This window comes from Bos javanicus, chromosome 15 (assembly GCF_032452875.1).
Source record: "Bos javanicus breed banteng chromosome 15, ARS-OSU_banteng_1.0, whole genome shotgun sequence".
Lineage (NCBI taxonomy): Eukaryota > Metazoa > Chordata > Mammalia > Artiodactyla > Bovidae > Bos > Bos javanicus.
The window spans coordinates 81,060,177-81,087,036 of NC_083882.1; the positions used below are offsets into that span (position 1 = coordinate 81,060,177).

Consider the following 26,860-nt stretch of genomic DNA (forward strand, 5'->3'; position numbering starts at 1 on the left):
GATGCCTCCGAAGAAGGCGGGGTCCTTTCCTCCCCACCTCAAGCCCACGTGTGGGTGGGGTGTCCCTTTTCCCTTGGGGCAGCCCCTCTCCAGTGGTGCCCCAGTTCAGCCCCTCCTGGGTGGGTGTCCACGTGCAGAGCACAGCAGAGGAGCCAAGGATAAGGCCACCCACCCTCATGTAGGAGGGCGGCGGTGTGGGCCATCGGGAAGGCGCCAGGGCGGAGGTGAGGGGGGCGGCGAGCATCCAGAGGGCTGACGCTGGAAGGAAACCCACACTTCAATCCCCCTCCACTCCCCAGGGGGAACCTCCTCCCTGACCTGACAGCCGCCGATGTGAAGACCTGCCGCTTCCACCCCGACAGAGCCCCCTTCTGCCCTATCTTGCGGGTGGGCGACGTGGTCAAGTTCGCGGGGCAGGATTTTGCCAAGCTGGCCCAAACGGTGAGGAGCCAGCCGCTCTTGCCTTGGGGGCCCAGGGGGCCCTTTGGCCGATGGAGGCAGTCCTGAGAGCTGGGGAGGAGCTGCAGGGTGGCCGCACCCTGGGTGGGGCCACCCCAGACCTGTGCCCACCATGCTCCTGCCTCCCTAGCTCCTGCCCACCCCCAGCCCCCCTCCCCTGCCCCTGGCTTCATGCTCCACGTGCAGGCAGAGGCCTCCGATCTCCCAGGAGCACCCACACCACGGGAAGATGGATCAGTGGTCACTTCTCTGCATGGGAACTAAGGGACTAAAGATAACCAAAAGAAAAAACCCAGGGACGTCCCTGGTGGTCCGGCGGTTCAGAGGCCGCCTCGGAATGCCGGGACAGCAGGTCAATCCCTGCTCCGGGAACTCAGATCCCACCTGCTGTGGGGCAGCTAGGACCACATGCCGCAGCTAAAGGGCAGGGCTCGACAAGAGCCAGCGCCACGGGGAGAAAAAAGACACTGAAAGCAGGAATCTGAGAGGCTCAGGGGCTGTGACCCTCAGCTACAGCCCTTCTTTACTAAGCGACGCGTGACAAAGCCCTCTTCTTTCTCCCGACCTCTGCCCTCCACTTGGAGAATGGCAGGAAATCCCCCATCCGTTTGTCACACCCCCCCCCCACCCCGCTGGGACCCACCCCACTGCACCGGAGGGCACAGTCCGCCCCTTGCCCCCCCCCCCTCCCGACCCCGCTGGGACCCACCCCACTGCACCGGAGGGCTCAGTCCGCCCCCTGTCCTTCCAGGGCGGCGTCCTGGGCATTAAGATCGGCTGGGCGTGCGACCTGGACAAGGCCTGGGACGAGTGCGTCCCCAGATACTCCTTTACCCGGCTGGACGGCGTTTCCGAGAAGAGCAGTGTCTCCCCGGGCTACAACTTCAGGTAACCCCGCCCCGCCCCCGGGACGTTGCGAGAAGGAGGCGGGCACCCTGACACGTCAGGCCGCAGTGCACCCCAGGAAGAGAAGGCACCACGTTACCCCCTCGGGGTTCAGCTCAAAATCAGGGAGGACTTTCCAGCCGTCAGCCCCTCGGAGACCCTGTGCCGTCCTCCGAGCTCACCGCCACGAGCAGGGACCCTGCGGAGGGGTCACACTGCCAGCTGGCGGTTAGGCCCCAAGATCAGGGCCTCCTGAAACGTTCCGTGATTCTGAACCCATTCTGAGCTCCTCCGGCTCGGAAGCTGTGGTCGTCCCATTTGTCTACTGCACCAGAATTTTCTGAGGTTTCTTGCTTCACCAAGCAATGGTGATAGCTGGTATCCTCTTCTCAAAAGGTGGAAATTTTGTATCTCTGTCCGTAACCAAGAGATTTCATCTGAGTGACAAGTAATGATTATACTGTTCCTGTTAGCTCTTCAGTGACTTTCCAAACAAGAACTCAGTCTTTAAATACCATCTCATTTACATTCCCAATGGCTTTGAAACATAAGGGATCCCTCTCCCCATTTTGAAGAAAGGGAGAAAAGAGAACTCTGGGCGAACTATTGGGAACCAGCTGAAAGCCCTTGAAAAGCCTGTGACCTTCCATCCCCATTTCCTTATCTATGAACTTTATTATCTTGAGGAGCTGATCAGACAATGTGTGGAAGACTTCAGCTCTCTGGGGGAGTTTTCCCTTAATTTTTTAAGGTCCTGAAGTTTCTGGCAGGGCCCTGGTTAAGCACACAGTGTTATATACTGTAAACAGGCTAAATTAGGTAAATAGGCAGGAATCAGGGGAAATATGATTAAGAATGTATTTCAATTATATATATATTCAAATTTTCTCTATTATAATGGTATTATCCAACATAATGGCATCCATAAGCAAAAAAAAAAATCATTTTGCCTTTTAAAATTTTTGTTTGTAGTTTAAAAAAAATAGTTATCCACGCCATTATGGACAGAGGAGCCTGGCAGGCTACAGTCCATGGGGTCGCAAAAGTTGGACATGACTTAGAGGCTAAACACAACAACAAGCTTTACAATTAATAGTTTAAAATATGTGTGTATTCTCTGGAAAGAAGAATTTTTTTAAATTGAAAGTGCTTTTATAATCAACTCTAAACTTAAAAAAAAAAAAAAAAAACCATAGGAAACAACACATAATTTAAAGTAGTTTAAAAATACTGTTTGGCTCCCTGGCAGAAATTGTCATATTTATTCAGTCAGTACATCACACTGAAATCAATACAAAGGATATTTGTATGGTGGCTTAAAATAGTAACATATTAATAAAAATTCTTGTGATCTAAAATGCAAGTCTTCATCTTCATAAATTCCCTCTGGCCAGTGGATATTCTTCAGCACTCCAGCTAACTCATCTGGCAGGAGAGCTTATGAAGAGTAGAGCTAGGAAGAAGACCCCGACTATCGGTCTCATACAGCTTTAGAAGAAAGTCTTTCATTCAAAGAAGAACTGGTTTGGAGTTCTCATCTTCAGTTGGTCGTGGTGGGCTCACCCACACATACCCTGCACCCCTACCCTCTGTCACCCTAGGCACAGCAGGACATGAGTTAGACCTGTTTCTAAATGAGTGAAGTGAAAGTCTCTCAGTCGTGTCCGACTCTTTGTGACCCCATGGACTATACTGGAGTAGATAGCCTTTCCCTTCTCCAAGGAATCTTCCCAATCCAGGGGTCGCACCCAGGTCTCCCTATTTCAGGCAGATTCTTTACCAGCTGAGCCACAAGGGAAGGCCAGTCCTAAATAAGCCTGGGTTAAATGTGGGGAGACAGGTCAGAGGGTCTTTAAGGACCCTGCGAGCATAATCCCTGGGAGCCTAAGGGAAACTAAGATGTGGGGGTCCCAGATAGCTGACCCCACCAAAGACCTCCAGGCTAGAGTGCTGTTTTTGTTCAGTCACTCAGTCGTGTTCAACTCTTTGTGATCCCATGGACGGCAGCACGCCAGGCTTCCCTGTCCATCACCAACTCCTAGAGCTTACTCAAACTCGTGTCCATTGAATCGGTGATGTCATCCAACCATCTCATCCTCTGTCGTCCCCTTCTCCTCCCACCTTCCATCTTTTCCAGCATCAGGGTCTTTTCCAAGGAGTCAGTTCTTTGCATAAAGTGGCCAAAGTATTGGAGTTTCAGCTTCAGCATCAGTCCTTCCAAAGAATATTCAGGACTGATTTCCTTTAGGGTGGACTGGTTGGATCTCCTTGCAGTCCAAGGGACTCTCAAGAGTCTTCTCCAACACCACAGTTCAAAAGCATCAATTCTTCATTGCTCAGCCTTCTTTATGGTCCAATTCTCACATCTGTACATGACTTCTGGAAAAACCATAGCTTTGATGATATGGACCTTTGTCAGCCAATTAATGTCTCTGCCTTTTAACACACTGTCTAGGCTTGTCATAGCTTTTCTACCAAGGAGTAAGCGCCTTTTAATTTCACGGTTGCAGTCACTGTCCATGGTGATTTTGGCTCGAGTGTGAAGAGGCAAAGGTGCTCTATTTGACCCTTATGGTTTAAGAGTTTCCAGAGAGCCCAAAGAGTCGGACACGACTGAGTGACTTCACTTTCACTTTTCACTTTCATGCACTGGAGAAGGAAATGGCAACCCACTCCAGTGTTCTTGCCTGGAGAGTCCCAGGGATGGCGGAGCCTGGTGGGCTGCCGTCTATGGGGTCGCACAGAGTCAGCCACGACTGAAGCGACGCAGCAGCAGCAGCATCGAGCCCAAAAGGGTAAAGGCACAGGGAGCATCTCTGTGGCCCTGGCTCTGCCCCCTCAGAGCACCCCCCAACTTCACTCCCCACCCCGGGGGAGCCAGCCACTGCCCTCGTGTTGCCGAAAACTGCAGGCGCCACACGAACACCCAATGCTAAGCTGAGGTCACCTGTCGGGGAAGCTCCTGGCCACCGATCCAAAACCTCGGAGAAGAGAACAAGGGTTAGGCCAGCCGCGGTGCGGATCCTGTGTGTCTGCTCCGTAGAGTCTCACCAGGCTCCTTGCCAGTGTGTGAAGGGTCCCATGTGCGTTTGCTCAAAGTTCCTCACCCCCTGCCTGGAGGACCTTCCCTCCCCCCACTTCACAGCTGAGAAAGCAGAGGCCTGCGAGTGAAATACTTCTCTCGAGGTCACAGAGCCGGTAAGCGTGGGCGCCTGGATGCAAACCTGTTTTCTTGGCTGCTTTCCAACCCAACCAGGAAGGTTAGACACGTTCTCCTTTAGGACGGTCAGGATGAATGCATTCATCCCCACTTTAAAGACAAGGAATCTGAGGTCCAGGGAGGCTGAAAGACTAGTTGCTGCTGCTGGAGGCACCATTCCTAGCCCAGTCTTTTGTCTCCCAGTCAAATTCATCGGCTTCCTCATCTCCAAAAGAGGCTAGATTTTTTTTTTTTTTTTCCCAACGTCCTGCTGTTGCCGTTTGCTCTGGAGGGAATGAAATCATTCAGGCAAGATTCAGCTTTCTCTTAATCTGCAAACTCAGACGTTCAGAGGCAGCTAGAGACTCGAGTTTCCATCCTTAATTACTTCTGCAGCTCCTTTCCAAATGCCAGCCCCCACCCCAAGGATCTTGAGGATCTTTGCCTGCAGAAGTCAGAGACTTAGAGAATTTATAGCTGTCCAAGGCACCTCGACTAACTCGGCCATTTAACGGATAAGGAAGTAGACCCTCCGAAGGGGGAGGTGATGAGGCCAAGGTCACAGGTGCGTGTTAGAGGAGCCTTAGAGGTCATTAGCTCCCAGTTCCTATGGCAGTCTCTGGATGCAGCCCCAGACGGGATGTGTCCGTCACTGATGGCTCCAGTCATTGGAAAGGTGACCTCGTATTGAGCTAACACGCGTCTCCCTTCCACTCCCACCCAAAGCACCTGGTGCGGTCCATCTAAATTAATCTTTCTTTGTGTGATCTCCTGAAGGTTCCCATCTGTCCCTACCTGAAAGTGAGTGGAAAGATTTTATTTTTACTCCCAGGTCTCGTCAGCGTGGTGTAAGGTTCCAAAGGCCATTTTAACTTAGTGTTATCGTGAAGCTCCTTTCCAAGTACCTTGAGAACGTGCAGTGGGTGGGTTCGTCCACATCAGTCCCAGACAGAGCTCAGCATTTCTGAAAATAGGAACTGGCACGACTTCCCTGGAGGTCTAGAGGTTAAGACTCCCCGCTGCCAATGCAGCCGACATGGATTTGATCCCTGGCTGGGGAACTAAGAGCCCACAGACCATGCAGCGTGGCCAAAGGATTTAAAAAATTTAAGAAATAAGAACTGGCGAGAGTTAGCAATTCCAGGGTGCACAAGGTGACAGCCACCCCAGCAGAAGGGCTTCTGTGTGTTGGGCGCCCCCACAGCTTAGCGGGGCGGGATTTTAACCAGAGAACTGACTGCATCCCCCAGAGGGCTGGGGCAGGCAGTGTTGTGGGGGCACTGACTGTCCTGCTGCCCGGAACAGGTGTGTGCGTGCATTTGGGGATGAGTGCGTGAGAGTGAGTGCGTGCATCAGTTGTGTGAGTCGGTGAGGCTGAGTGAAAGTGTGTCAGGGAACACGTGTGAGTCTTTGAGTGGCTAGGCAGAGACAGTACAAAGATGAATTGAAAATCCTGTATCAGTCAGGGTCTCAGCAGGAAACGGATGGCACATGCCCACTGGGTAACTGGAGGAGAGCTGGGTAAAGGGAGAGGAGAGCCTCAATGGACAGTACATTGTCCACAAAGGGGGCAGCAACATAACGCTGGTGACGGTCCAGGTCTGAAGATAAGAGGGCAGGAAGTGGTTCCTGGCCCACAGAGCAGCCAGCAAGAGAAGCAAAGGCCGGGGCAGCCCAGGGCGGGGCCGGGCAAGGAGGAGGGGCGGGGCCAGGCAGGGAGGTGGGGCGGGGCCAGGCAGGGAGGTGGGGCGGGGCCAGGCAGGGAGGAGGGGCGGGGTCAGGCAGGGAGGAGGGGCGGGGTCAGGCAGGGAGGAGCAGCCGGGGCAGCCCAGGGCGGGGCGGGGCAAGGCGGAGGGGCGGGGTCAGGCTGGGAGGAGCAGGTCAGTTGAGACACTCAGCACAAGCCTGACAGCTTTCCTCTGTGAGGTCCCAGCTCTGCCCTACCTCATGGAGGCCTCTGAGCCTTCCATGCCCGTAAGAAAACCTTGATTGCCCCAGAAAAATGCACGTATTCACACGTGTGAGCAACTTGGCAGGCGATTTCTTTCTGGACAGGATCCTCGATTTCTACGAATAAGGTGAAGTCCGCTCTCTGAATAGCAAATGCAAGGCAGAGGACTGCCAGGGAAGCACCCTCCCCTCCCCCAGTTCTGCTCCTTTTACGGGAAGTTAACCTCCTGGGCAGTTTGGCCATCTTTTTTTTTTTTCTTTCTTTCTTTCTCTGCATTTATATTCGTACAGCATAGAATTCCAGGGCTTTGAAGACCTTGAAAAGCTTATCCCTGGACCTCAGATTGGGAGCCCCTAGAGTTAAGTAGGAAGAGCCCTCTCAGACCTCTTTTTGAGAGGATTTAGAGCTCATCATCTGCCTCTCACCCCCAAGGAAGGCTCAGGAAGATTTTGAGACTTGCCCAAGGTTACACGGCCCAGTGAAGAGGACATGAGTCCTCAAACCCAGGGGCCTGATCTGCGGCCACTCAGCAGCTGTCAGGGATATAGTCACCCACCCCCACCCTGATTGCTGGAACGACAGAATCAGAACCATGCATTTAGCACAATTGGATTTCTCGTTCCTCCCCTGAGAGCTCCCAAGACAGCTCTGCTATACTAAAAGGCAACGCAGTTTTGGATTTCCTCTCTCAGTCTGGGACAGAAAACACTGTTCAGCTACGAGATGTTCCTCGTGCCGGAGGTGTTTCTAGCGATCGTTTGGTGTTGGAAACGTCCCCACCGCAGCTTTCATAAAACTCGGAAATCTGGCGTGTATTCCGCCTCCATGTTGCAGCTCAGCGAGCTCTCGGGCCGATTGACAGAGACAGAATCGAACGGCACCCTTGGCTTTGAGCGCGCTTTCTGCAATCTGGATTTTTTCTCCTTCCAAAAGCCGTAGAAAGTGTGATAAAATCAGTCATTTCCATCATTTCTGCAGAAACACGTGCAGGTCCTCTCGGCTCCGGGCTACGGGTTGGAATTCTCTGTCCTCCGATTTCATCTCTGCTTCCTTTAGCTTACCGTGAGAGGCAAGGCAGTTAGAGGGACCCTGAATTCATCCAGCCCTTTCTCACTCCCGTGTCTATCCACCCGCGCAACAGCCAACAGGATGGGTAGAGGCTACTGGCTGGCACTCCTGGGTGCTCACTCATGAGCCTGGGACTTGGCAAGTGCCCTTTGGGGATTACCCCGTCGACTCTGAAGAGGGAGGATTTTATAACTGGAAATCTGAGGCTCAGAGGTTGCATCTATCTGCCCCCCGACTACACAGCAAACAGTGCTGGAGCTGGAATCCGAACTCTGGCAGGCTGACCCCCGAGCTCATGTTCACGGCCCCAAGTACGCTGGCAGGACTGGTGTGGTCACCCCCATTTTACAGATAAGGAAACTGAGGCCAAAAAAAAAAAGATCACTCCCAGTATCAAACAGCTAGTAACTTGGCTGTCTGGTGTATTTTCCAGCTCTGTGTCCATTGACCTTTCCCTGCCTTGTTGAAGATAAATTAATAATAGTATTTTTTAAAAAAGAGATCCAATACACCATATTTTAAATGTCTGCCTTTGCTGTTGATTAGGTTCCTAGAACGTGAATCAATCGATGTAACCTGGGACTCTTCTCACAGGGGAGGAGTCCCTGCCTGCTGGAAGGATGTTGCCTCAGCCCCATGCAAGGAGTCTGCCAGGAGATATTTTCCCGTCAGTATAAAAAATCAACTGTAAAAGTATATTTTGGCTGGCCAAATTACTTCCCACCAGGCAGAAGCTTTGCTGAGAATGCCACCTCCCTCACTCAGACACCCAAATTCCAGGCCCAGGTTTTCCCTCGCAGGTTCAACCGGATCCTGCACGTTCGTTGCTGTTTTTCCTGCTGCTGTAACAGTTACGAGTCCCTGCTTTGGGAAGGAGTTTCCACCACTCCTTGGGAGATGGATCATTTCTAAACAGATGTCTGAGAGCTTCCAAGGGATTTGTACATGATGATAAAAACCCTTCTCCATTCAGTTTAGTGACTGCAAATATCAGCTCAGCGTGGGAAAGCACCACTCAGGGTTGAAGTGAAGGGAAGTGAACGAAAGTTGCTCAGACATGTCCGACTCTTTGCGACTCTGTGGACTATACAGTCCATGGAATGCTCCAAGTCAGAACACTGGAGTGGGGAGCCTTTCCCTTCTCCAGGGGATCTTCCCAACATAGGGATCGAACCCAGGTCTCCCGCATTGTAGGCGGGTTCTTTCCCATCTGAGCCACAAGGGAACCCGTTCAGGGCTGGAGCTGTCCAAAGGTGAGCTGGGCAGCTCCCACCCTTGGGGCCTCCCCGTCACTGGAGGTGTTCAGGCAGCGGCAGGAGACCCGTCCAGGCTAAAGTGGGGAGGGCTTTGAGGCTTTCTTTTAACCTGCAGTTACAGCGTGTGCTGGGCTTTGTGGCTGACCTGGAGAGAGCAGGACCAGTTCCTAGGATCAAGGAATTTTTTTTTAACTTTTTAAAAATTTTATTTATTTTTAATTGAAGGATAATTGCTTTACAGTATTAGGTTGGTTTCTGCCAAACATCAGCATGAATCAGCCATAGGTATACATACGTTCCCTCCCTCTTGAACCCCCCTCCCGCCTCCCTCCCCATCCAGCCCCTCTAGGTTGTCACAGAGCCCCGGTTTAAGATAACTTTATCTGTTTATTATTCTTGGCTGCACTGGTTCTTTGCTGCGGTGAGTGGGCTGCTTGCTGCAGTGGTCTCACGGGATGCAGGGCAGGTGGGCTCAGGGGTCGTGGAGCACGGGTTTACTGCCACGTGGGTTGTGTGATCCTCCCAGACCAGAGATCTGGTCTGGTCTGGTCTGCCCACACGTTCCCCGTGTGGGCAGGATGACTCCCAACCATGGGACGCCCAGGGAAGACCCAGTCAAGGAATCTTTAATCTAGTAGAGACAATAAACCTGCATTCAAATAACGAGAATGTTTACACACACACACACACACACACACACACACAGATCTGGTGCTGGGGCGAGCCAAGAATAGTAAAGGCAAAATAGAGGGCAAGCAGAAGGAAGGTCCAGGCGGTGGTTCGGGCCTTGCCACAAAAACTCAGTGTGATTTCTTGGCAAGCCCTCGTTCCCTCTGCGGGCCTCAGTGTCCCCCTCTGTAAAATGGGCTGGATACAGGTGACTGTCTCTAAGCCCGATTCAGTCTGTGTGGGGGTCTGGGGAAGGGCTTTGGAGACTCAGGCCGCTGAAGCATGCGCTCTTTATTTGTAGACCTGTGATGTGTACCCTCCCCACCCCAAGAATGAAGCTTCCACACTGCCCTGCAGCAGCACCTCTGACAAGTGATTTATTACGGTAGCTGACGCTCATAACTTACTCATTGTTGCTGCTGGAGAGGCAGGAGGAAGTACGCGTGTGCACATGTGTGCGTGCACACACACACACACACACACACACACACACGCAAGCTTCTCAGTACTGTCAGGCCTCAGAAGTGTCTGATTCAGTCCTGTGCTGAGGGCATCCTATCTGGCCACAGAACAGGTGTCTCTGCGAGGGGCCTGGCGGGAAAGGCCCCTCTGAGCCCCCAGCTCAGCTGGGGTTTGTGAAGCACACGCAGGGCTCCCACCCCTGGCCCCCAAGTCAGTGCAGAGGATGGAGCCTGGAACGGGCCACAGCCGCACAGCGACCCAGCTCCAGGCAGGACCCCAGCGAAGCGGCAGCAGCGGGTGGAACTCACACCCCACCTTCTGCTTCCCGCCCGCCGGTCCCCCGCCGGTGCCTCCCACCCACCAGCCCCCCACTAGAACCCAGGGAGGAGTCGGGGCAGGAAGGCAGCCTGTGGAGGTCGGAGAGCAGAGACTGGGTGCTGGGGGGCTTCCCTGAAGTTCCAGTGATTAAGACTCCGAGCTCCCAGTGCAGTGGGCGTGGGTTGAATCCCACTTAGGGAACTAAGATCCCTCCTGCCTCACGGCGCAGTCATAACAGCAGAGAGAGAGGCTGGGTGTTAAGACAGGTGACCCTTCAAACAGCTGGGCTCCGGGGGCCCCCTGTACCCCGAGGCCCAGCCCTGCCAGTCGGTGCCCCTCTCCCAGGCTTCCCCCGGCTTCCCAGCTCAGCACAGGCAGGTGTCCGGGGTCTCTTCTCCCCCCGATAGTCCTGGCATCATCGTGTCGGAGCCGCACCGTGCTTTCCTCCTCGGCCGCCGTGTTTTTGCAGGCACCAGCTGAACGAGCTGCTGGCCTGCTCCGAGGCTGCAGCCAACCCTCCCTTCAAAGCCTGTTCTCGCAGGGAAGCGGCAGCGGGTGGGCAGGGAGCTGTGGATTCCAGAGGCACCATTTGGATCCCAGCTGTGTCCCCTTGCTGTATTTCCATGGTGCATCTGGGGAAACTGAGACCCAAGCCCTGAGCCCCAGGTTTTGTAGCTCATCCAAGTGGCAAAGCCAGAATCCCAGCCCAGGACAGTCTCATTCCAGGGCCCCTAAGCCACCAGCTGCTCCATGGAGCTGCTGTTGTGAGAGGCCTCGATGAAATGACGGGTGTGGAAGCCGCAGGCCTGGTGCTTAGCGGGAGAAAGTGCTGCACGTATATTACTTCCTACACTGTTCCCACCAATAGCATCTACTTCCCCACCCAGCCAGCTGTCAGATCTAAACGTTTCTGCTGGGGAGAGAAAGCCTTTGTTCCTGCCTTGTCCTAGCTCCACCTGACGAATGGGGAGAAGTCGGTAGGAGGAAACTCAGAGGCCAACCTTGCGAAGGTCCACTGTGAGATGTCAGGAATCTCAGAAATCCATTTACCCCTCTAGCAAGCTTTTTCCGACTCCTTGCTGAACTGGGCAGCCCCTTGGGCAAAGAGAGACGGGGAGATCCAGCTTGTAGTTAATAGTCCCCGGTTAGTGTTTTAGAAACTATTTCTGTGTTATCTGGCCACAGTGGGTCTTTGTCGCCACACGCGGGATCTTCATTGCGGCCCACGGGCTCTCTAGGTGTGACGTACGGGCCCAGGAGTTGCAGTGTGGGCTTAGTGGCTCTGACCGGAGATCAGACCTGCGTTCCCTGCGTTGCAAAGCGGCTTCTTACCCACTGGACCACCAGGCAAGTCCCGATAGTCCTAATTATTGGCTACAGTCTGGGGTGGCAGGTACTGGAGCAGAGGCCTGGATCCCAGCAGAGACAGGAAAGGCAGCCCAAAGGGTGTTACAGCTTCAGTGCTGCACTTGTAAGCCAGCGTGTGCGCGTGCTAAGTTGCTTCGGTCGTGTCGGACTCTTCGCGACCGCGTGGACTGTAGCCCACCAGGCTCCTCTGTGCCTGGGATCTTCCAGGCAAGAATACTGGAGTGGGTTGCCATGCCCTCCTCCAGTGGATTGTCCCGACCCAGGGATCAAACCTGCATCTCTTAGGTCTCCTGCATCGGCAGGCGGGTTCTTTACCACTAGAGCCACCTGTGGAAGCCAGGGAAGCCAGCACACTGGGCAGGGCGGGGGGAACAGAGCACTGATTTGTACTGCTTGCCGATTTCCGTGGTGTAAATGCACCACCGTGGTCAATTTCGAGCCAAAGCACGCAGCCCCTGACCTCGGCAGTGGGAAGAGAGACACAGGCGGGCTCCCGGGGCGAGGTGCACCAGCCAGGGCTGCTTCCTCTCTGTCCTCCACCTGCCAAGTCGCTGAGCTTTTCAGGACGCAGCATCCTGCCCTCAAGAGGGCCTGCAGACCCCTCAGCCAGGAAAGCTGCCCAGCTCCGGCCATCTTACCTCTCAGCCCCCCGCGCTTCAAGTCTCAGCATCCCCGTCGCTTTCGCAGGGCGCCTTCCTTGACCCGCCAGCCTCCATGCCCTGTGCTCGTGCGTCCAGCTTTCCCTGAGTGTGGGTCTGCGCGGCTCGTTCCTGTTTCCCTTCCTCACCTGAGAGCAGAGCTTGTGGTGCGTCAGCGGTGCCCAGCACCACGGCTGGCACGGAGCAGGGTGCTCTGAAGAGCTGTGGGGAGTAGAAGTGCCGGCCGTGCAGCTGGGCCCCGCGGGATGAACAGGGGTCTGCGCGATGGGGAACGGGAGGAGAAGGGCCATCAGGGACAGACGCACAGAAGTCGGCGTCTACGGAGTGTGTTCGGGGGTCCAGAAAGCAGGCAGCGTGCTGTGCAGGCGATGAGGGGCCTCTGGGGGTGAGGCTGGGACGGCAGACCTGGGGCTTGGCGTTCCAGGCCGAGGAGTTGAATGCAGATACCGTCCTCACTGACTTCATTTCCTAGCCAAGAAGACCGGAGCCAGAGAGGCAGGAATCAGAGGACTTGGGGAAAATCAGGGCTCAGCCATGGAGTGGGGCTTCCTGGGTGGCACTAGTGGTAAGGAATCTGCCTGCAATGCAGGAGACATGAGACGAAGGTTTGATCCCTGGGTTGGGGAAGATTCCCCGGGAGGAGGGCATGGCAACCCACTCCAGTATCCTTGTCTGGAGGATCCCATGGACAGAGGAGCCTGGCGGGCTACAGTACGTAAGGTCACAGAGAATCGGACACGACTGAAGTGACTAGGCCTGCACGCAGGTATGGGGTAGCTCAGCCCTTTCGTTTACTTCTCTGTTTATTTTTTTATCTGTTGGCCACATCACATGGCTTGTGGGGTCCTGATTCCCAAGCAGGAGTCAAACCCCAGGCCCGTGGCAATGAAAGCACCTAGTCTGAACCTCTGGACCGCCAGGGAATCCCATGCCCTTCTCCTTTTTCGGTGAGGTGGCTGGGGTCCTTCTTTGGACGCCTCATGGCTCACCAATGCTCTTTTTAAATGTTTGTTTTATTCGTTATTTACTCATTCAGCCGCTCCGAGTCTCAGCTGTGGCACGTGGGATCCTAGGGTGCGGCATGTGACCTCTTCGTTCGGCATGTGGGACCTAGTTCTCCCTCACCAGGGGTTGAATCCGGGCCCCCCGCAGTGGGGGCACGAAATCTTAGCCACTGGCGCACCGGGAAGTCCCCTCGATTCTGTGGTTTCACTTTGCCTTGTTCTCAGGATGAGGAAACAGACGTGCCTTGAGCACTCACGATGTCCATCTGGGCACCATCCCGTCTCCGCCCTTCCTGCGGCTCTTTTCAGTCTCACTTATCGACCAAAGCAAAAAGCTCAGAGAGGTTGAGAGACTTGCCCGGGGTCAAAAAGCTGGTTAACGACAGCCAGGGACCCACACGCCAACCTCCTGGACTTCTAAGAGGGTTTGTTTCTGGCAATGTGGTGTCCTTGGAATTCGCCCTCTGTAATCTTGAATGACTCCCCAGTGTTAGCTCATTCTTTGTTCTACAAATACTTCTTCCCTCTGAGCCTCAGTCTTCTGAGCTGTGACGTGATGGTGGTGGTTTAGTCGCTAAGTCGTGACCTACTCTTGCGACCCCGTGAACTGTCACCCACCAGGCTCCTCTGTCCATGGGGTTCTCCAGGCAAGAATACTGGAGTGGGTTGCCATTTCCTTCTCCAGGGGACCTTCCCAAGCCAGGAACTGAACCCGGGTCTCCTGCACTGCAGGCAGATTCTTTCCCAGTGACTGAGCTATGAGGGAAGAGTTTGTAGTAGTCAGGGTAAGTACTGCTAGCTGCCTTAATAGGCCCTGCAGCTCAGTGGCTCAGCAGAGGCTTATGCCTTGCTCAAGGCCCCGTGCCCTGTGGGTCAGGGTGGGTGGAGAGCTGTGTAAAGTCCTCTGGGGGTCCTGCCACCCATGGGTCAGCCTCCTCTGGGGCCTGAGCTCTCCCCTGGCTCCTAAGCACCCGGCCATGAGGCTGGGAAGGATGAGGAAGGCACACGGCTCTCACAAACCCCAGCCCAGTTGTAACAGCCATCACTTCCCTTCACTTGTCTGTTGACAAGAACTGGTCCTGGGGGCCCAGGTAACGGCGAGGGGGCTGGGAAACCCGGTCCAGCCGGATGCCGAGACAGAAGATAACCCCTAGCCTGGTGCGCAGGGAGCCTGTGTCTGCCGCAGGGTGGGGCCGGATTCCGTGATTTCCCCCCACAACTGCAGCCACACGGAGTGCAGAAGTCAGGACGCCTGGGTCGCTCCCACGTCTGCAGCCGGGGCCTCCCGTCACCCCCCGGCCGAAAGCCGTTCCTCCTCCCGCCCTCCCGGGAGGAGAACCCATCCCTGCCAAGCCTCCTCCGAGGGCGTGTGGGCGGCGAGATAATGATCTGAGCGTGCTTATTGCCTCTTGGAAGGCAGGTGCTGGAGGGGAACCAAGTCCGCTTTGGTTCTTCTCTCTGTTCTCTTCACATTCCTTCCCAAGATAAATTTAGCCAGCCCCGCTCTGAGCGGCGGTACCCAGGATACCGACTTCTTGTTCTCCGAGCCCATGTCAGAGCGTTCCCCACGACTGCGGCCGTGAGCCAGGGACGCAGACCTCAGGAGCGCGGTCCCGGTTCCGGCCCTGCGCCCGCGCGCCCGCCCGCCCCATCCCCAGCCCTCAGCTGCCGCTCAGACAAGGGCCCTGAGTGCTCCAGTGACCTGAGACAGAACTCAGAGCACAGAAGGGCTTTCAGATCTGGTGCTCTGTCCTTCCCAAAGAAAGGCAAGAACAAAAGAGTAATTACCGCCACTTAGCGCCCAGAGGCAAGATAGCTCTGGCTGAAAACACAGACTGAGGAGTTGTAGGCGTGCATCGGAATTCCAGTTCAGGCAAGCGACCTTGTCAACTGTCTCTCCATCTGCAAAATGGGCCAACACTGCCTTCTTGAAATTTCCCGAGTAGCTCGAGAGACATGTGTATTTTTCTGCTGCTCTGTGAATGTGGGTGGGGAGATGGAGCTGGTTCATACGTTGCCTTGGGCCAACCTGAGAAAGCCACAGCAAGGACTTTCTGGAGCCTTCTGCCCACGCCAGACCCTTCTTCTGCAAACTTCCTGAACTCTCCTGCAAGGTCTGCTGGCAGAATTAGGTTCTGGGGCCTCTTCATTTTTACATAGATGATTTCCTTTCTGCTGTTCGTCCTATTCTCTTACAGCTGGTGTGGTTCGAGTTTGGTGCTTTTTGCCTTGCTCTGTAAAGCTCTCTACCACCTCCACCCAGACCACACTGACCCTAATTTTCTTTTACATATTTCTTTATCTGACTGCACCAGGTCTAGTGGCGGCAGGCAGGATATAGTTCCCTGTCCAAGAATGGAGCCCCAGACCCCCTGCACTGGGAGCGCGGACTCATAGCCTCAGGACCACCAGCGAGGTTCTGATACTTACCATACTTCTGAGGATGAGGTAGCTGCTGCCATATTTCCTTGTCCTCCAAATCTTTTTTTTTTTTTTCCTTTTCGGCCACACTGCACATTTTGCAGGACCTTAGTTCCCTGACCAGGGATTGAACCTGGGTCCCAGCAGTGAAAGCACCAAGTCCTAACCACTGGCCAGCCAGGGAACGCCCCCACCAAGGCTTTGCCCTTGGGGTTAAGTGGCTGCCCTTCTCACAGCCTCCTTCCCAGGCCTGGGTTTGTTCTCCCTCTGGGTCTCAGTGTCAGGAGGACCCTTTTGTCTCCCCAGCCTCTCCCTCCAGCTGCAGAGCCCCTGCAGGAAACACACGCCTGGCTCAGCCTCCCCAGAGGCTGTTTTCTCCCCGAACCCCTTCCAGCCTTTCCAAGGCCTCCGTCAGCAGACAGGTGCTTCCCTCGGGCACAGGCAGAAACCGAAGGTGGGTCCCCTCCGGCCACGCGCCCTCCTGACCCAGACAGAGCTCTCCAGGCCCGAGCTTCCTGCTTGTAAAGTGGGGAAGGGAAGGGCCAGAGTCCCAGGAGGGAACAGTCAGGGCTCTCAAAAGGGGCGACTGCATGGAGGCACTTTTTGCAGAGGTAGGCAGGCTGCCCTGCGGGCTCTGGGCCTCAGCGGGGAGGCCAGCCTGGTTAGAGGCCCCGCAGAGGAGCTGGGAGACAAAAAGCACCCTGCCTGTCTTCCCTTCACCCTCTGGCCACGCGCGGGCACCTCCCACTGGCTGGACCAGCCTGACCCGAGGGCAGGGGGCTGGGCGGGAGTGGTCTCTGCAGAGAAGGACAGAGAGGACGTCTGACACGGAGGTCAGGTCAGGAGCGCGCCCACCTCAGAGGGTGGGCTCGGGGTCACCCCTCTCACTGACTGACCTGCAGAGGAGGCCTCAGCACACCCCGGTTATAGACGCCAGAAGTGAAACCTCAGGGGCTGAGTCCCAGGAAAGAGCCCACACCTGCAGCCTGTGGTGGTGGAACCAGGATTTAAGCTCCTTTCTGTCTGACCCCGGAGTTCCCAGAGCTGACGTGCGTGCTGGCTGCGTCCTTCAGTGGTGTCTGACTCTTTGCAATCATACGGACTGTACCCCGCCAGGCTCCTCTGTCCATGGAATTTCCCAGGCAAGAATACTGGAGCGTGTTGCTAGCTCTTCCTCCAGGGGATCTTCCCGACCCAGGGACTGAAGTCTCCTGCACTGGCAGGCGGATTCTTTACTGATGGGCCACAGGGGAAGCCACCCAGCCAGCAGTGGCAGTAGCCGGCATTTACAATTTAAAGTGGCTCTTCCCCCCCACCACACGTGACCTTCTCCCCCCCCCCCACCCCCGCCCCACCCCATGATCCTTCTGTTATCTGTCCCCTTGGGCTCAGCACTTCATCCCCCCCCTCGCTGGACAGTTTGGAAAGCAAACATCCCTGGGAGGGGCGTCGTGTCAGTCGCTGGACACTTCCAGGGACTGAGCTTCTCAGCTGTCCTCTGTTCTGGGAGAGGCCCGGGAAACGCACTGGCTTTAGAAACCAAAAGATAAATGCAATTCAAGTCCTTGCTGACAGTGAGACGGCAAGTAGACCCCTTCACCACCACAGGTATCCCTAAATGGTATGATACCCACCTCACTGTGTTCAGTGAGAATGAAATGTGATCACTCTGATCAGTCTTCCGCGTGGTTCCGGGCACACAGCAGAGAAAGCTCAGAGAGCGAGTTCTTGAAAAGGAGTGGAGGAGGGGCAAATCCAGCATTAGGTCTCAGCCAGGTGAGTCACCCTGGACCAGTCATTTAACCCCTAGAGCCAGTCACACCCTTATCCCGCTGGCTTATGAGATTCAGTGTCTAAAAGCATTTATTATCATCATCATCTCAGCCACCCCTGTGTCATGAGGGATCTTAGTTCCCTGACTAGGGTTCAAACCTGCATCCCCTGTATTGGAAGCACAAAGTCCCAACCAGTGGACCGCCAGAAAATTCCTAAAAGCACTTTTTAAAGCCGCTCTACAGAGCACTTTCGGAATCAGTGTATTCCTTCACAGTGTCGGCACCAGGGAGCCTCTCCCCAGGCTTTCTTTGTTCCAGACCCTGTTCTCAGCCCCTGACAAGTGTGACTTCATTGTTTTCATAGAAGGACTTCTGTATTATGCTTACTCACAGATGAAGGAATCGACTCTCAGAGAGGTTAGTGACTGTCCCAAGTTGGGCGGCTGGCAAGTCGCAGAAGCAGGCTTTGAATCCAAGCGGGCCGAGACGCCCACGGCAAGGGGCACACCCGCCTGGGAGAGGACTCCCAGAGAAAGAGAACCGCGGAAGCCTGGAGTCCAGCTGGGCTCATTGGCCTCCACGTCACACTCACTTAGAGGAGTCATTCAGAAGGCAGCCTCCCGGGACCTAGTCCTGAGCTGCTGGTTCTCTGGGTTCAGGGCCGGGCCTGGAATCTGCCTCCTTAACAAACCCTCCAGGTGATGGCTGTGCAGGCAGCCAGCTGACCACACGGGGAGGACCGCGGCCCGCCCCACCGTCGGGCAGGGCTGGGCTGTGAACGAGGGCTGCAGGGCTCCAGGGGACCCTGAGGGTTCAAGCAGGAGAGACGGGAGCCCGCAACGAGCCTGCGCCTTCCCCTCTGGCCTCCAGGTTCGCCAAGTACTACAAGATGGACAACGGCAGTGAGTACCGCACCCTCCTCAAGGCTTTCGGCATCCGCTTCGACGTGCTGGTGTACGGAGACGTGAGTTCCGGGCCGGGGGCGGGGCGAGACCAAGGCCCTTTCCGGGCCCGCCGTCGGGGGCGGGTGCTGCGGCTGACCCGCCCAGCGACCCTCGCTGGTCACATTTCTGCAGCGGGGTGGGGGTGGAGGCGCCCACTGGTCCCCCGAGAGCCTTCTGGCTCCACGGCCGCCCTGGCTGGGAGTCCAAGTTTAGCCTCAGGCCTCACCCGGCCCTGCCGGGCGCCCTGCGCGCTCACCTTGGTATTTGTGCACCAGGCTGGCAAGTTCAACATCATCCCCACCATCATCAGCTCCGTGGCGGCCTTCACCTCGGTGGGAGTGGTGAGTGCGGGCCCTCCAGGCTCGGTCTCGCCCGGGGCGCGGGGTGGGTGGGAAGCAGGCCAGCCTGGAGAAGGAGGGGGACGCCCTTTGCTGCCTGGAGCCATCCCCTCCGCGCTGGGCCAGCATCTCCTGTCCTGACCCCCACGTGGCCAGCGTCCCCCCTGTTACCAAGTCCGAGTTCCCCATCACCGTGAAGGTGGCGGGGTTTGGGGTGGTTGGGGGAGACCCCAGGGTTCCCAGACCTGAGAGCCGAGCAGGCGCAGAGCCCGCTCCCCGGAGTCGGGAACAATGCCCCCGCCCCGCCCGTCCCCCGCATTCTCTCGGCTTCTCCCGGCGCATTTCAGGGTGGGCCCACCCCCCGGAGCTGCGGAGGTGGGTCCCAGAGACAGAGCAAAGCCCTCGGGCGTTTTCCTAAAGGAAGGTCAGCCGGGCAGCTCTGGAGGTCGCGCCCCACCCCCAGGGCAGTCCTGCCCCCGCCCCAGCTTCCCCCCACCCTGCCCCCGCCCGCAGTGCTCAGGGCCGCCCGCTGTTCCACCAGGGCACCGTCCTCTGCGACATCATCCTGCTGAACTTCCTCAAGGGGGCCGACCAGTACAAGGCCAGGAAGTTCGAGGAGGTGAGTGGTGGGGGGGTGGGGGGGGAGGGAGGTGTCCTCTAGAGGGAGAGGGAATGGGGCAGGGAGGGAGCTGGACCCTGGACTGTCCTGGGTCCACGAAGGGGAGTTCACTGGGCCTCAGTGCACGTCGGGTGTCTGACGGGCGTACCTTGGCCGAGCGCGGGGCGTGGTCATCGCTCTCAGCATCCCCACCCACTCGTCGTCCCTCGGGGGTGGGCAGACCCTGCTTGCCTTGGGGTTCGCTTTGCCCTTTAGCTGCATGGGAAGAATCTTGGGGTCACATCCATCTGCCCTCGCTCTCCTCGGACCCGGCCGTGACCCGCGACGGCTGAGTCCGCCACACGGGGGCCCACGGGAGGACCCCACTCGCGGTCGGAGCCCACTCACGCCAGCCTTTCTGCCTGCAGGTGAGCGAGACCACGCTGAGGGTCCCAGCCTCTGCCCATCCCGGGGACACCAGCGACCAGACCACGGAGGAGAAGCAGTCCACAGACTCAGGCGCTTACTCTATCGGCCACTAGGACCTCTCCGTGGCCTCTCCCACCAGGCCGCACGCTCAGCCTGGGGCGCCCAGCCTCCAGCCAGGAGACCCAGCGGGGCGCGGTGGGGATGGGAGGGGAAACAGCTCTCATTTCTGCTGCCCACCCACAGGGGCCACAGCCGAGGCCTGGGTCTGACCGCCCCGCCACCCTGCAGACAGGTCCTGTTCCCACGAAAACCCCCGTCTCACCTGCACCCCCTGCCTCACCCCGCTCTGCTTCCCCAGACCCCCAGGGCGGTGGTACCTGGCCGTCCCCCTTCCAAAGAGTAAGAGATAAAAATAGGAATAACCATAGCCCACAGGAGCCCAAGTGCCAGGCACCTTCACACGTGTTAGCTCATTTACTCCTTAGAATAGTCCTGCGAGGTAGGTATTAGGTTCCCTTTTCTGAAGATAAGTGGAGGCTCAGAGAGGCTGAGTCATTTGCCCCAGACACACAGCCAGGAACAGCCAGGAATCGAGAGAGCTGGGATTTGGACCCGGGTCTGACTCACTTCATCACTCCCACCCCACCAGGAGACAGGGCACACCAGAGGCATCTGTCTGCCCTTCCCCTTCAGCCTCCCGGACCTTGACCACGATCCCGTTTCCGCTTCCTCACGAGGGCGGCCCTTGCAGTCCCCAGCAACTCAGGCAGGCCCCGTGTCAGACGGGGGTGCAGGGTCCCTTTCTCTGACTTAGGTGGATCCCAGACACAGAAGGAAACAGGAGACGTAACCGTCGGTGAATTTTTCCTTCCCTCACCTCAAGCCGGAGAAGGGAACCTTCTTGTTTTCTCTGGGACCCCCACAGGGTCATACACATGCAGGCCCCTCACTCAGGAGCCCAACTAGGCACCTACTCCCCTGCCCGGTGCAGAGTGGGCTTCCCCACCTGGCGCCCTGTGCCAGGAGGTCAGCGGGTCTTCTCCATCACATGGATGAAAAGGTCGGGTGAGACCCAGCACCCCGTGAGCAGCCAGTCAGCAGGCCTATCCCCGCGGGGCCCGAACGAGGTGGTCGGCCTTGTGACATCAGAAACTAAAGGGGCTTTAGGGACCCTCTTGTCTGATTCTCTTCCTTACAGATGAGCAAACCGAGGCCATGGGAATGGCTCGTCCGTGGTCCTGCAGTTAGCAAACCAGAGGTGTCCTGCCGCTCGGGGCCGGGCAGGGGGGAACCAGGAGCGGACGCGGGCAGCCTGGCTGCCTCCCTGTGCCCAGTCGCCCCCTTCCTTCTGTGTTAGGGGCCCAGAAAGGTCACCAGGGGCAGGTCCAGCTAAGCATTACGAAGCCTGTGCTAAGTCACTCAGTCGTGTCCGATTCTTTGAGACCCTGTGGACTGTATGTAGCCCACCAGGCTCCTCTGTCCACAGGATTCTCCAGGCAAGAATCCTGGAGTGGGTTGCCATGCCCTCCTCCATGGCATCTTCCCGACCCAGGGGTTGAACCACGGTCTCTTACATCTCCCCCTTTGCTGAGTGGGTTCTTCACCACTAGCGCCCCCTGGGAAGCCCTTATGAAGCCTGAGGCATACGCTCTGTGAGTCATCTTTTGGAAAAGACTACAACATGAGGCATGGGAAGGGGCTCGTGCCACTGAACAGCTCTGGAGTGGGAGCGCCACCAGTTTCACGGGAGATGCCGCAGAAAGATGGGCACCCAGGCCAGACCATGAGGTCTTAGCAGAGCTTGATTATACGGGGAGGGCTGGTCCCTCCAGAGAAGGTGCAGGGAAATGGGGGTCAGGGCACCTGAGGGAGTCGTTTAGGAAGGCCCGACCCCTGTGACCCCCACCGCATGGGGAGAAGGGGTGAGATTTCCCCGCAGGGGGCCCGTCGCCCCTTCTGCTCTGCCTCAGTCCAGCCCCTGTCCTCAGGATGCTGGGGTGACACTTCCCCAGGTACCAGCCAGAGGAGGAGGCAGCGTCCGGAGACCTGAACAGTAGAGGGATCAGTGAAGGCAGAGCTGACCTCTCCAGCCAGGAGCCCCACCCGCGTTCCCGGTGAACCCAGCTCTCAGGAGGCTGGGCCAAGCCTGGGGTTACAGCGGTGTTTGTTCTCTGATGAGGGGATGGAGGCGGCTCCGTCCTGGGGGCACCCTCTCCTGCAGCCCCTCCCTTCCCTCCAGACTGCGACAGTCCTACAGCGCCTCTGCCCATCCCAGGCCAGCACGTGTGGACGTGTGACCCTGATGTTGTCTTCCCCACGGCCGATTAGGTCAGGATTCCCTGTGCAAGACTCAGGGCTGGCATCAAGAGCAGTCCCAGTACTGACTTACCTCGGCCTCATCACGTGTGCTCAGCACTCGCGTCACTGACTCCGCCCCTAACCCGGATAAGCTTGCTGCCCCACCCACCCCTGCGCTGTGCTCATTCGTGTCCAACTCTCTGCGACCTCATGGACTGCAGCCCACCCGCTTCCTCTGTCCACTGGAGTGGGTTGCCATTTCCTTCTCCAGGGGATCTTCCTGACCCAGGGATCAAACCCCCGTCTCCTGCATCTCCGACATTGGCAGGCAGATTCTTTACCACCAGTGCCACCTGGGAAGCCCAGGCTTGCTGTGAAGCAGTGAAGTCGCTCAGTCGTGTCCAGCTCTTTGCGACGCCATGGACTGTAGCCCACCAGGCTCCTCCATCCATGGGATTTTCCAGGCAAGAGTACCGGAGTGGGTCGCCATTTCCTTCTCCAGGGGATCTTCCTGACCTGGGGGTCGAACCCAGGTCTCTCGCATTGTGGGCAGACACTTTACCATCTGAGCTACCAGGGAAGAGCTTGCTGTGGTTTGTCATTAGCCCTAATAGAAAAATAAATTTGCAATATGTGGGCATTTGAACCAGAACCCATGCTCATTCCTAACAGCTCAGCAGCAAAGTTTACATTCCGTGATAACCGGCCATCGCCAAGCAGTGGGTTAAATGAGCAGTAGCCTTTGTCTAATTCAACTTTCATTCTGTTGAGGAAATTGAGGCTAAGGTTTAGACTAAAATGGTAGATCTGGGACTCAAACCCAGACGTTTGTGAACCTGGAGTCTGGGGTCGCAACTTGCGTGCCACATCCATCTGGGGAAAATGAAGGAATTTGTTGGCCCCTTCTTTTCTATGTGTTAGGCAAAAACAGTTGCTGTTGCTGCAGGAACAAATCGTGAAATCTCAGAATGTTGTGCAATGAAGTAGGTCAGACAGCCCTTCCACTTGGTAGCTATGCCGTCTGAGACATGTGAACCCCCAGATCACTACAGCAAGGGAAGTGAGAACTGGAAGGTCATGGGTGACCATAGAGGGTCATTTAAAGGCCAGGCCTGGGACGTCCCTGGTGGTCCAGTGGCTACGACTCCACGTCACCCAATGCAGGGGGGCTGGGTTCAATCCCCGGTCAGGGAACTAAATCCCACACGCTACAACTAAGAGTTCGCGTGAGCAATGAAGACCGAACATCCAGCGTGCCACAACTGAGACCCAGTGCAGCTAAATAAATAAATGAATATTTAATAAGCAAACAAATAAATGCCAGGTCTGGCCTTTGTATCACTTCCAACGGCCTCTCACTGGTCAGACTCAGTGCTGTGCTGCAGAACCCAGCTTTACTTCAAAGAATACCGGGGAAATATAGGCTTCCCAGGTCCCCAGGAAAAGAAAATGGTGAACACAGTACTCTTGGCTTCGCTGGCTCCTTGTTAATAGCTCTTCTTCTCCACAACCCCTCCCCCCAACATGTGTTCTAACGGTTACACACATTTTTCCCTTCTGTGTTCCTTCTCACAAAACCTTTTTCTTGGCAAGTTATCAATCAATCTCCTGGAGGTATTAACAGACAACACACTCAGGAGTTTCTTCTCCTAAGAATATTTGCTTTTTAGTCAAGGATTTCAAAGGTGAAAGGCCTTAAACAGCCAAAGGAAAGAATATATAATGGTTGAACTTGAGGGTGAATAAGAGACAGGACTGGATACTTGAAGCACATTTTATCTACTACCCTGGCCTGCCTCAAGCAAGCTTCAGTCTGGAAGGATCTGAGCCCTCCTGCCATCCCTTTCTCCTCCCCTCCTCCTTCTCTGACCTTGGCTGGTCGTATATTGGGACACTGGGATTAGCTAGAGCCCATTCCCAGTCAAGGAGATAAGTGAAGGCTGAGAGGAGGGAATCTGGGTTCCCTGGTGGTTCAGACAGTAAAGCATCTTCCTGCAATGTGGGAGATCTGGGTTCAGTCTCTGTGTCAGGAAGATTCCCTGGAGAAGGGAATGGCAACCCACCCCAGTATTCTTGCCTGAGAATTCCCATGGAGAGAGCGGCCTGGTGGGCTACAGTCCATGGGGTCGCACAGAGTCGGACACGACTGGGCGAGTAGCACTTTCCCTTTCACTGCCATTCAGCAAGACCCAGGAATACCAGTCCCAGAGCCTCCTGTGCAGAGATTAGCCTTCCCTCCCTGCCATCCCGCCCCAGTGCTTCCGCTTCTTTTAGAAGGACAGTCTCAAGAACCAGCTTGTTGGACTTCCCTGGCAAAGAATCAGGACCTCGCTGATAAAGATTCCCTGGTGGCACAGCAGATAAAGAATCTGCCTGCCAGTGCAGGGGACACAGGTTCGACCCCTGTGCCGGGAAGATGCCACATGCGGCGGAGCAACTCAAGCCCATGCGCCTAGATCCTGTGCTCTGCAGCAGGAGGAGCCCCCGCAGTGAGCAGCCCAAGCACCACAGTGAGGAGTGGCCCCCGCTCACTACAACCAGAGAAAGCCCGTGCACGGCAATGAGGCCCAGCGCAGCCAAAATGAGGTAAATCAATCCTAAAAAACAGACTGAGGCTGTTGCAGTTTGCAAAGCAGGGACATGGGTGTGACCGGACCCCAAAGCAGCTCCCCTTCCCTGCCCTTGGAGAGACTGAGATGCTGGATTAGGAGCCTCCTGACTCAATCTCCATGCAAGGCAGATGGACAGACCCCTCCGCTGAGGACAGGCCTCTTCACCCCGAGGCAGTCCCCAGGACCCAGCCCTGGTGCGGTTAAGGCAACACCAAGGCCCATTCTCCTACTTCCAGAGGCCTGCTCACGTCCGAGAGCCTCAACCCTGCAGCTTCAACACCAACCACTTCCCCTGCGGGTCTCCCGTCCTGTCTCCTCCATCAACTCCAGCACCTTTGCAGGCAGGCACAGCCTGCAAAACTGGATTCTCTTAAACATTTGTCTTCTTTGTTTCTTTTGGCGGCCCTGGGTCTTAGTCGTGGCTCGTGGGGTATTCATCGCGGCACACGAGCTCTAAGTTGCGGCAGGCATGTGGGGTCAAGTTCCCCAGCCAGGGATGGAACCTGGGCTTCCTGAATTAGAGAGCACAGTCTTACCCTCCGGACCACCAGGGAAGTCCCCGGACGGTGCAGTCCTAAGACTCCACGTCTCATCCGAGGCCTGTACAGATAGATACACACACGGATACTCACACAAGTAGACCTGTATGCAGATCTGTTCAGACACACACTGACGCGGACACACACTCCCAAACATGCTGCCCAAAGACACAGTGGTGCACATGGAGGTGTGCGACACGGATCAGGTGTCTAAGGTACAAAGTGACACAGATACACACACTCAGGGATGTACACGGACATACGAGCGTCTCCATAGAGATGTAGAAAATGTGCACACAAGCAACACACAAATACACGCTGACTCACACAGATTTGTGCATATTTACAAGCACAGATTCACATATACACAGACATATACAGGTGTATGAAGACTACTCATGCACACACCAAGACACCCACACACCCGTGTACACAGGTGCCCCAGACATCCTTGAGCACGCTCCCTGGGCCCCACGGAGATCCACACCCCCAGGAAGTCTCTCTCACTCTCTCTCTCACGACCCAGGGCTCTCTGCCCTCTGAACCCAGTTTGCAGTCTCAGCTTCCTGCTTCTTCAAGCTCTGATCCTTCCTGGAGCCCAGCCTGGGATGAAGCTAAGAGCAGGAACACTGTTCTGTCTCAGTGATCCCCGGACCGAGAATATGGAAGAAGCCGGGAGACCCGGGGCTGGAGAGCCAGCCCGGGAGCCACCTGGCTGCACACGGCCTGACTTGGGCCCCATGCCCCTCAGGGAGCGAGGCAGCTCCCTGCTGAGACCATGGCCCCTCCAGGGAGGGGAGGGAGGCTGGGGACAAGAGAGGGGATGCACGATGGAGGGGAGCGAGGAGGACAGCCTCCCATGAGGATGTGGTCGGGGAGCCGTCTCGCAGAGAGCTGGGCCTCGGACTCACCTCCAGGTGGCTGAATTAAATTCTGAACCAAAGCCACCCATTCCAGTCCATTTTAGTTCAGGGATTCCTAAAATGTCAGTGTTCACTCTTAGCATCTCCTGCTTGACCACATCCAATTTACCTTGCTTCGTGGACCTAACATCCCAGGTTCCTGTGCAATATTGTCCTTTACGGCATCGGACTTTACCTCCACTGCCAGGCTCATCCACAACTGAGCCGTGTTTCCATGTGGGCCCAGCCTCTTCATTCTTTCTGAACTATTCCCCAGTAACATATGGCGCACCTTCCAACCTGGGGGTCTGTTCTTCCGGTGTCCTATCCTTTTGCCTTTTCATACTGTTCATGGGGTTCTCAAGGCAGTAATACCAGAGTGGCCTGCCATCCCTTCTCCAGTGGACCACATTTTGTCAGAACTCTCCGCCATGGCCCGTCCGTGTTGGGTGGCCCTACACAGCATGGCTCAGAGCTTCATTGAGTTAGACAAGGCTGTGGTCCATGTGATCATTTTGCTTAGCATATTGTGATTGGAGTTTTCATTCTGGAATCTTTGGGTTTGTAGTTCTCCCTTCTTCTGTCTGCCTTCTGTCAGATAAGGATAAAAGGCTTGTGCAACCATCCTGACGGGAGAGACCGGCTGTGGCAAACACTCGGTCTTGCTCTGGAGGGCAGGGCCATGCTCAGTATATTTTTAATCCAA

General features: G+C 56.0%; 1 protein-coding gene across 1 annotated transcript in view; it reads left to right on the plus strand.

Annotated features, from left to right (window-relative positions):
* Window positions 1-20,973, plus strand: part of P2RX3 (purinergic receptor P2X 3) — a 34,208-nt gene extending 13,235 nt beyond the window's left edge. Inside the window, exons 7-12 of the mRNA XM_061381519.1 lie at window positions 300-441; window positions 1,211-1,347; window positions 18,365-18,458; window positions 18,714-18,779; window positions 19,318-19,395; window positions 19,803-20,973. Coding sequence (XP_061237503.1) covers window positions 300-441; window positions 1,211-1,347; window positions 18,365-18,458; window positions 18,714-18,779; window positions 19,318-19,395; window positions 19,803-19,916 — 631 coding nt within the window. The 3' untranslated portion in view covers window positions 19,917-20,973. The remainder of the gene's footprint in view (window positions 1-299; window positions 442-1,210; window positions 1,348-18,364; window positions 18,459-18,713; window positions 18,780-19,317; window positions 19,396-19,802) is intronic.
* Window positions 20,974-26,860: the final 5,887 nt, after the last annotated feature.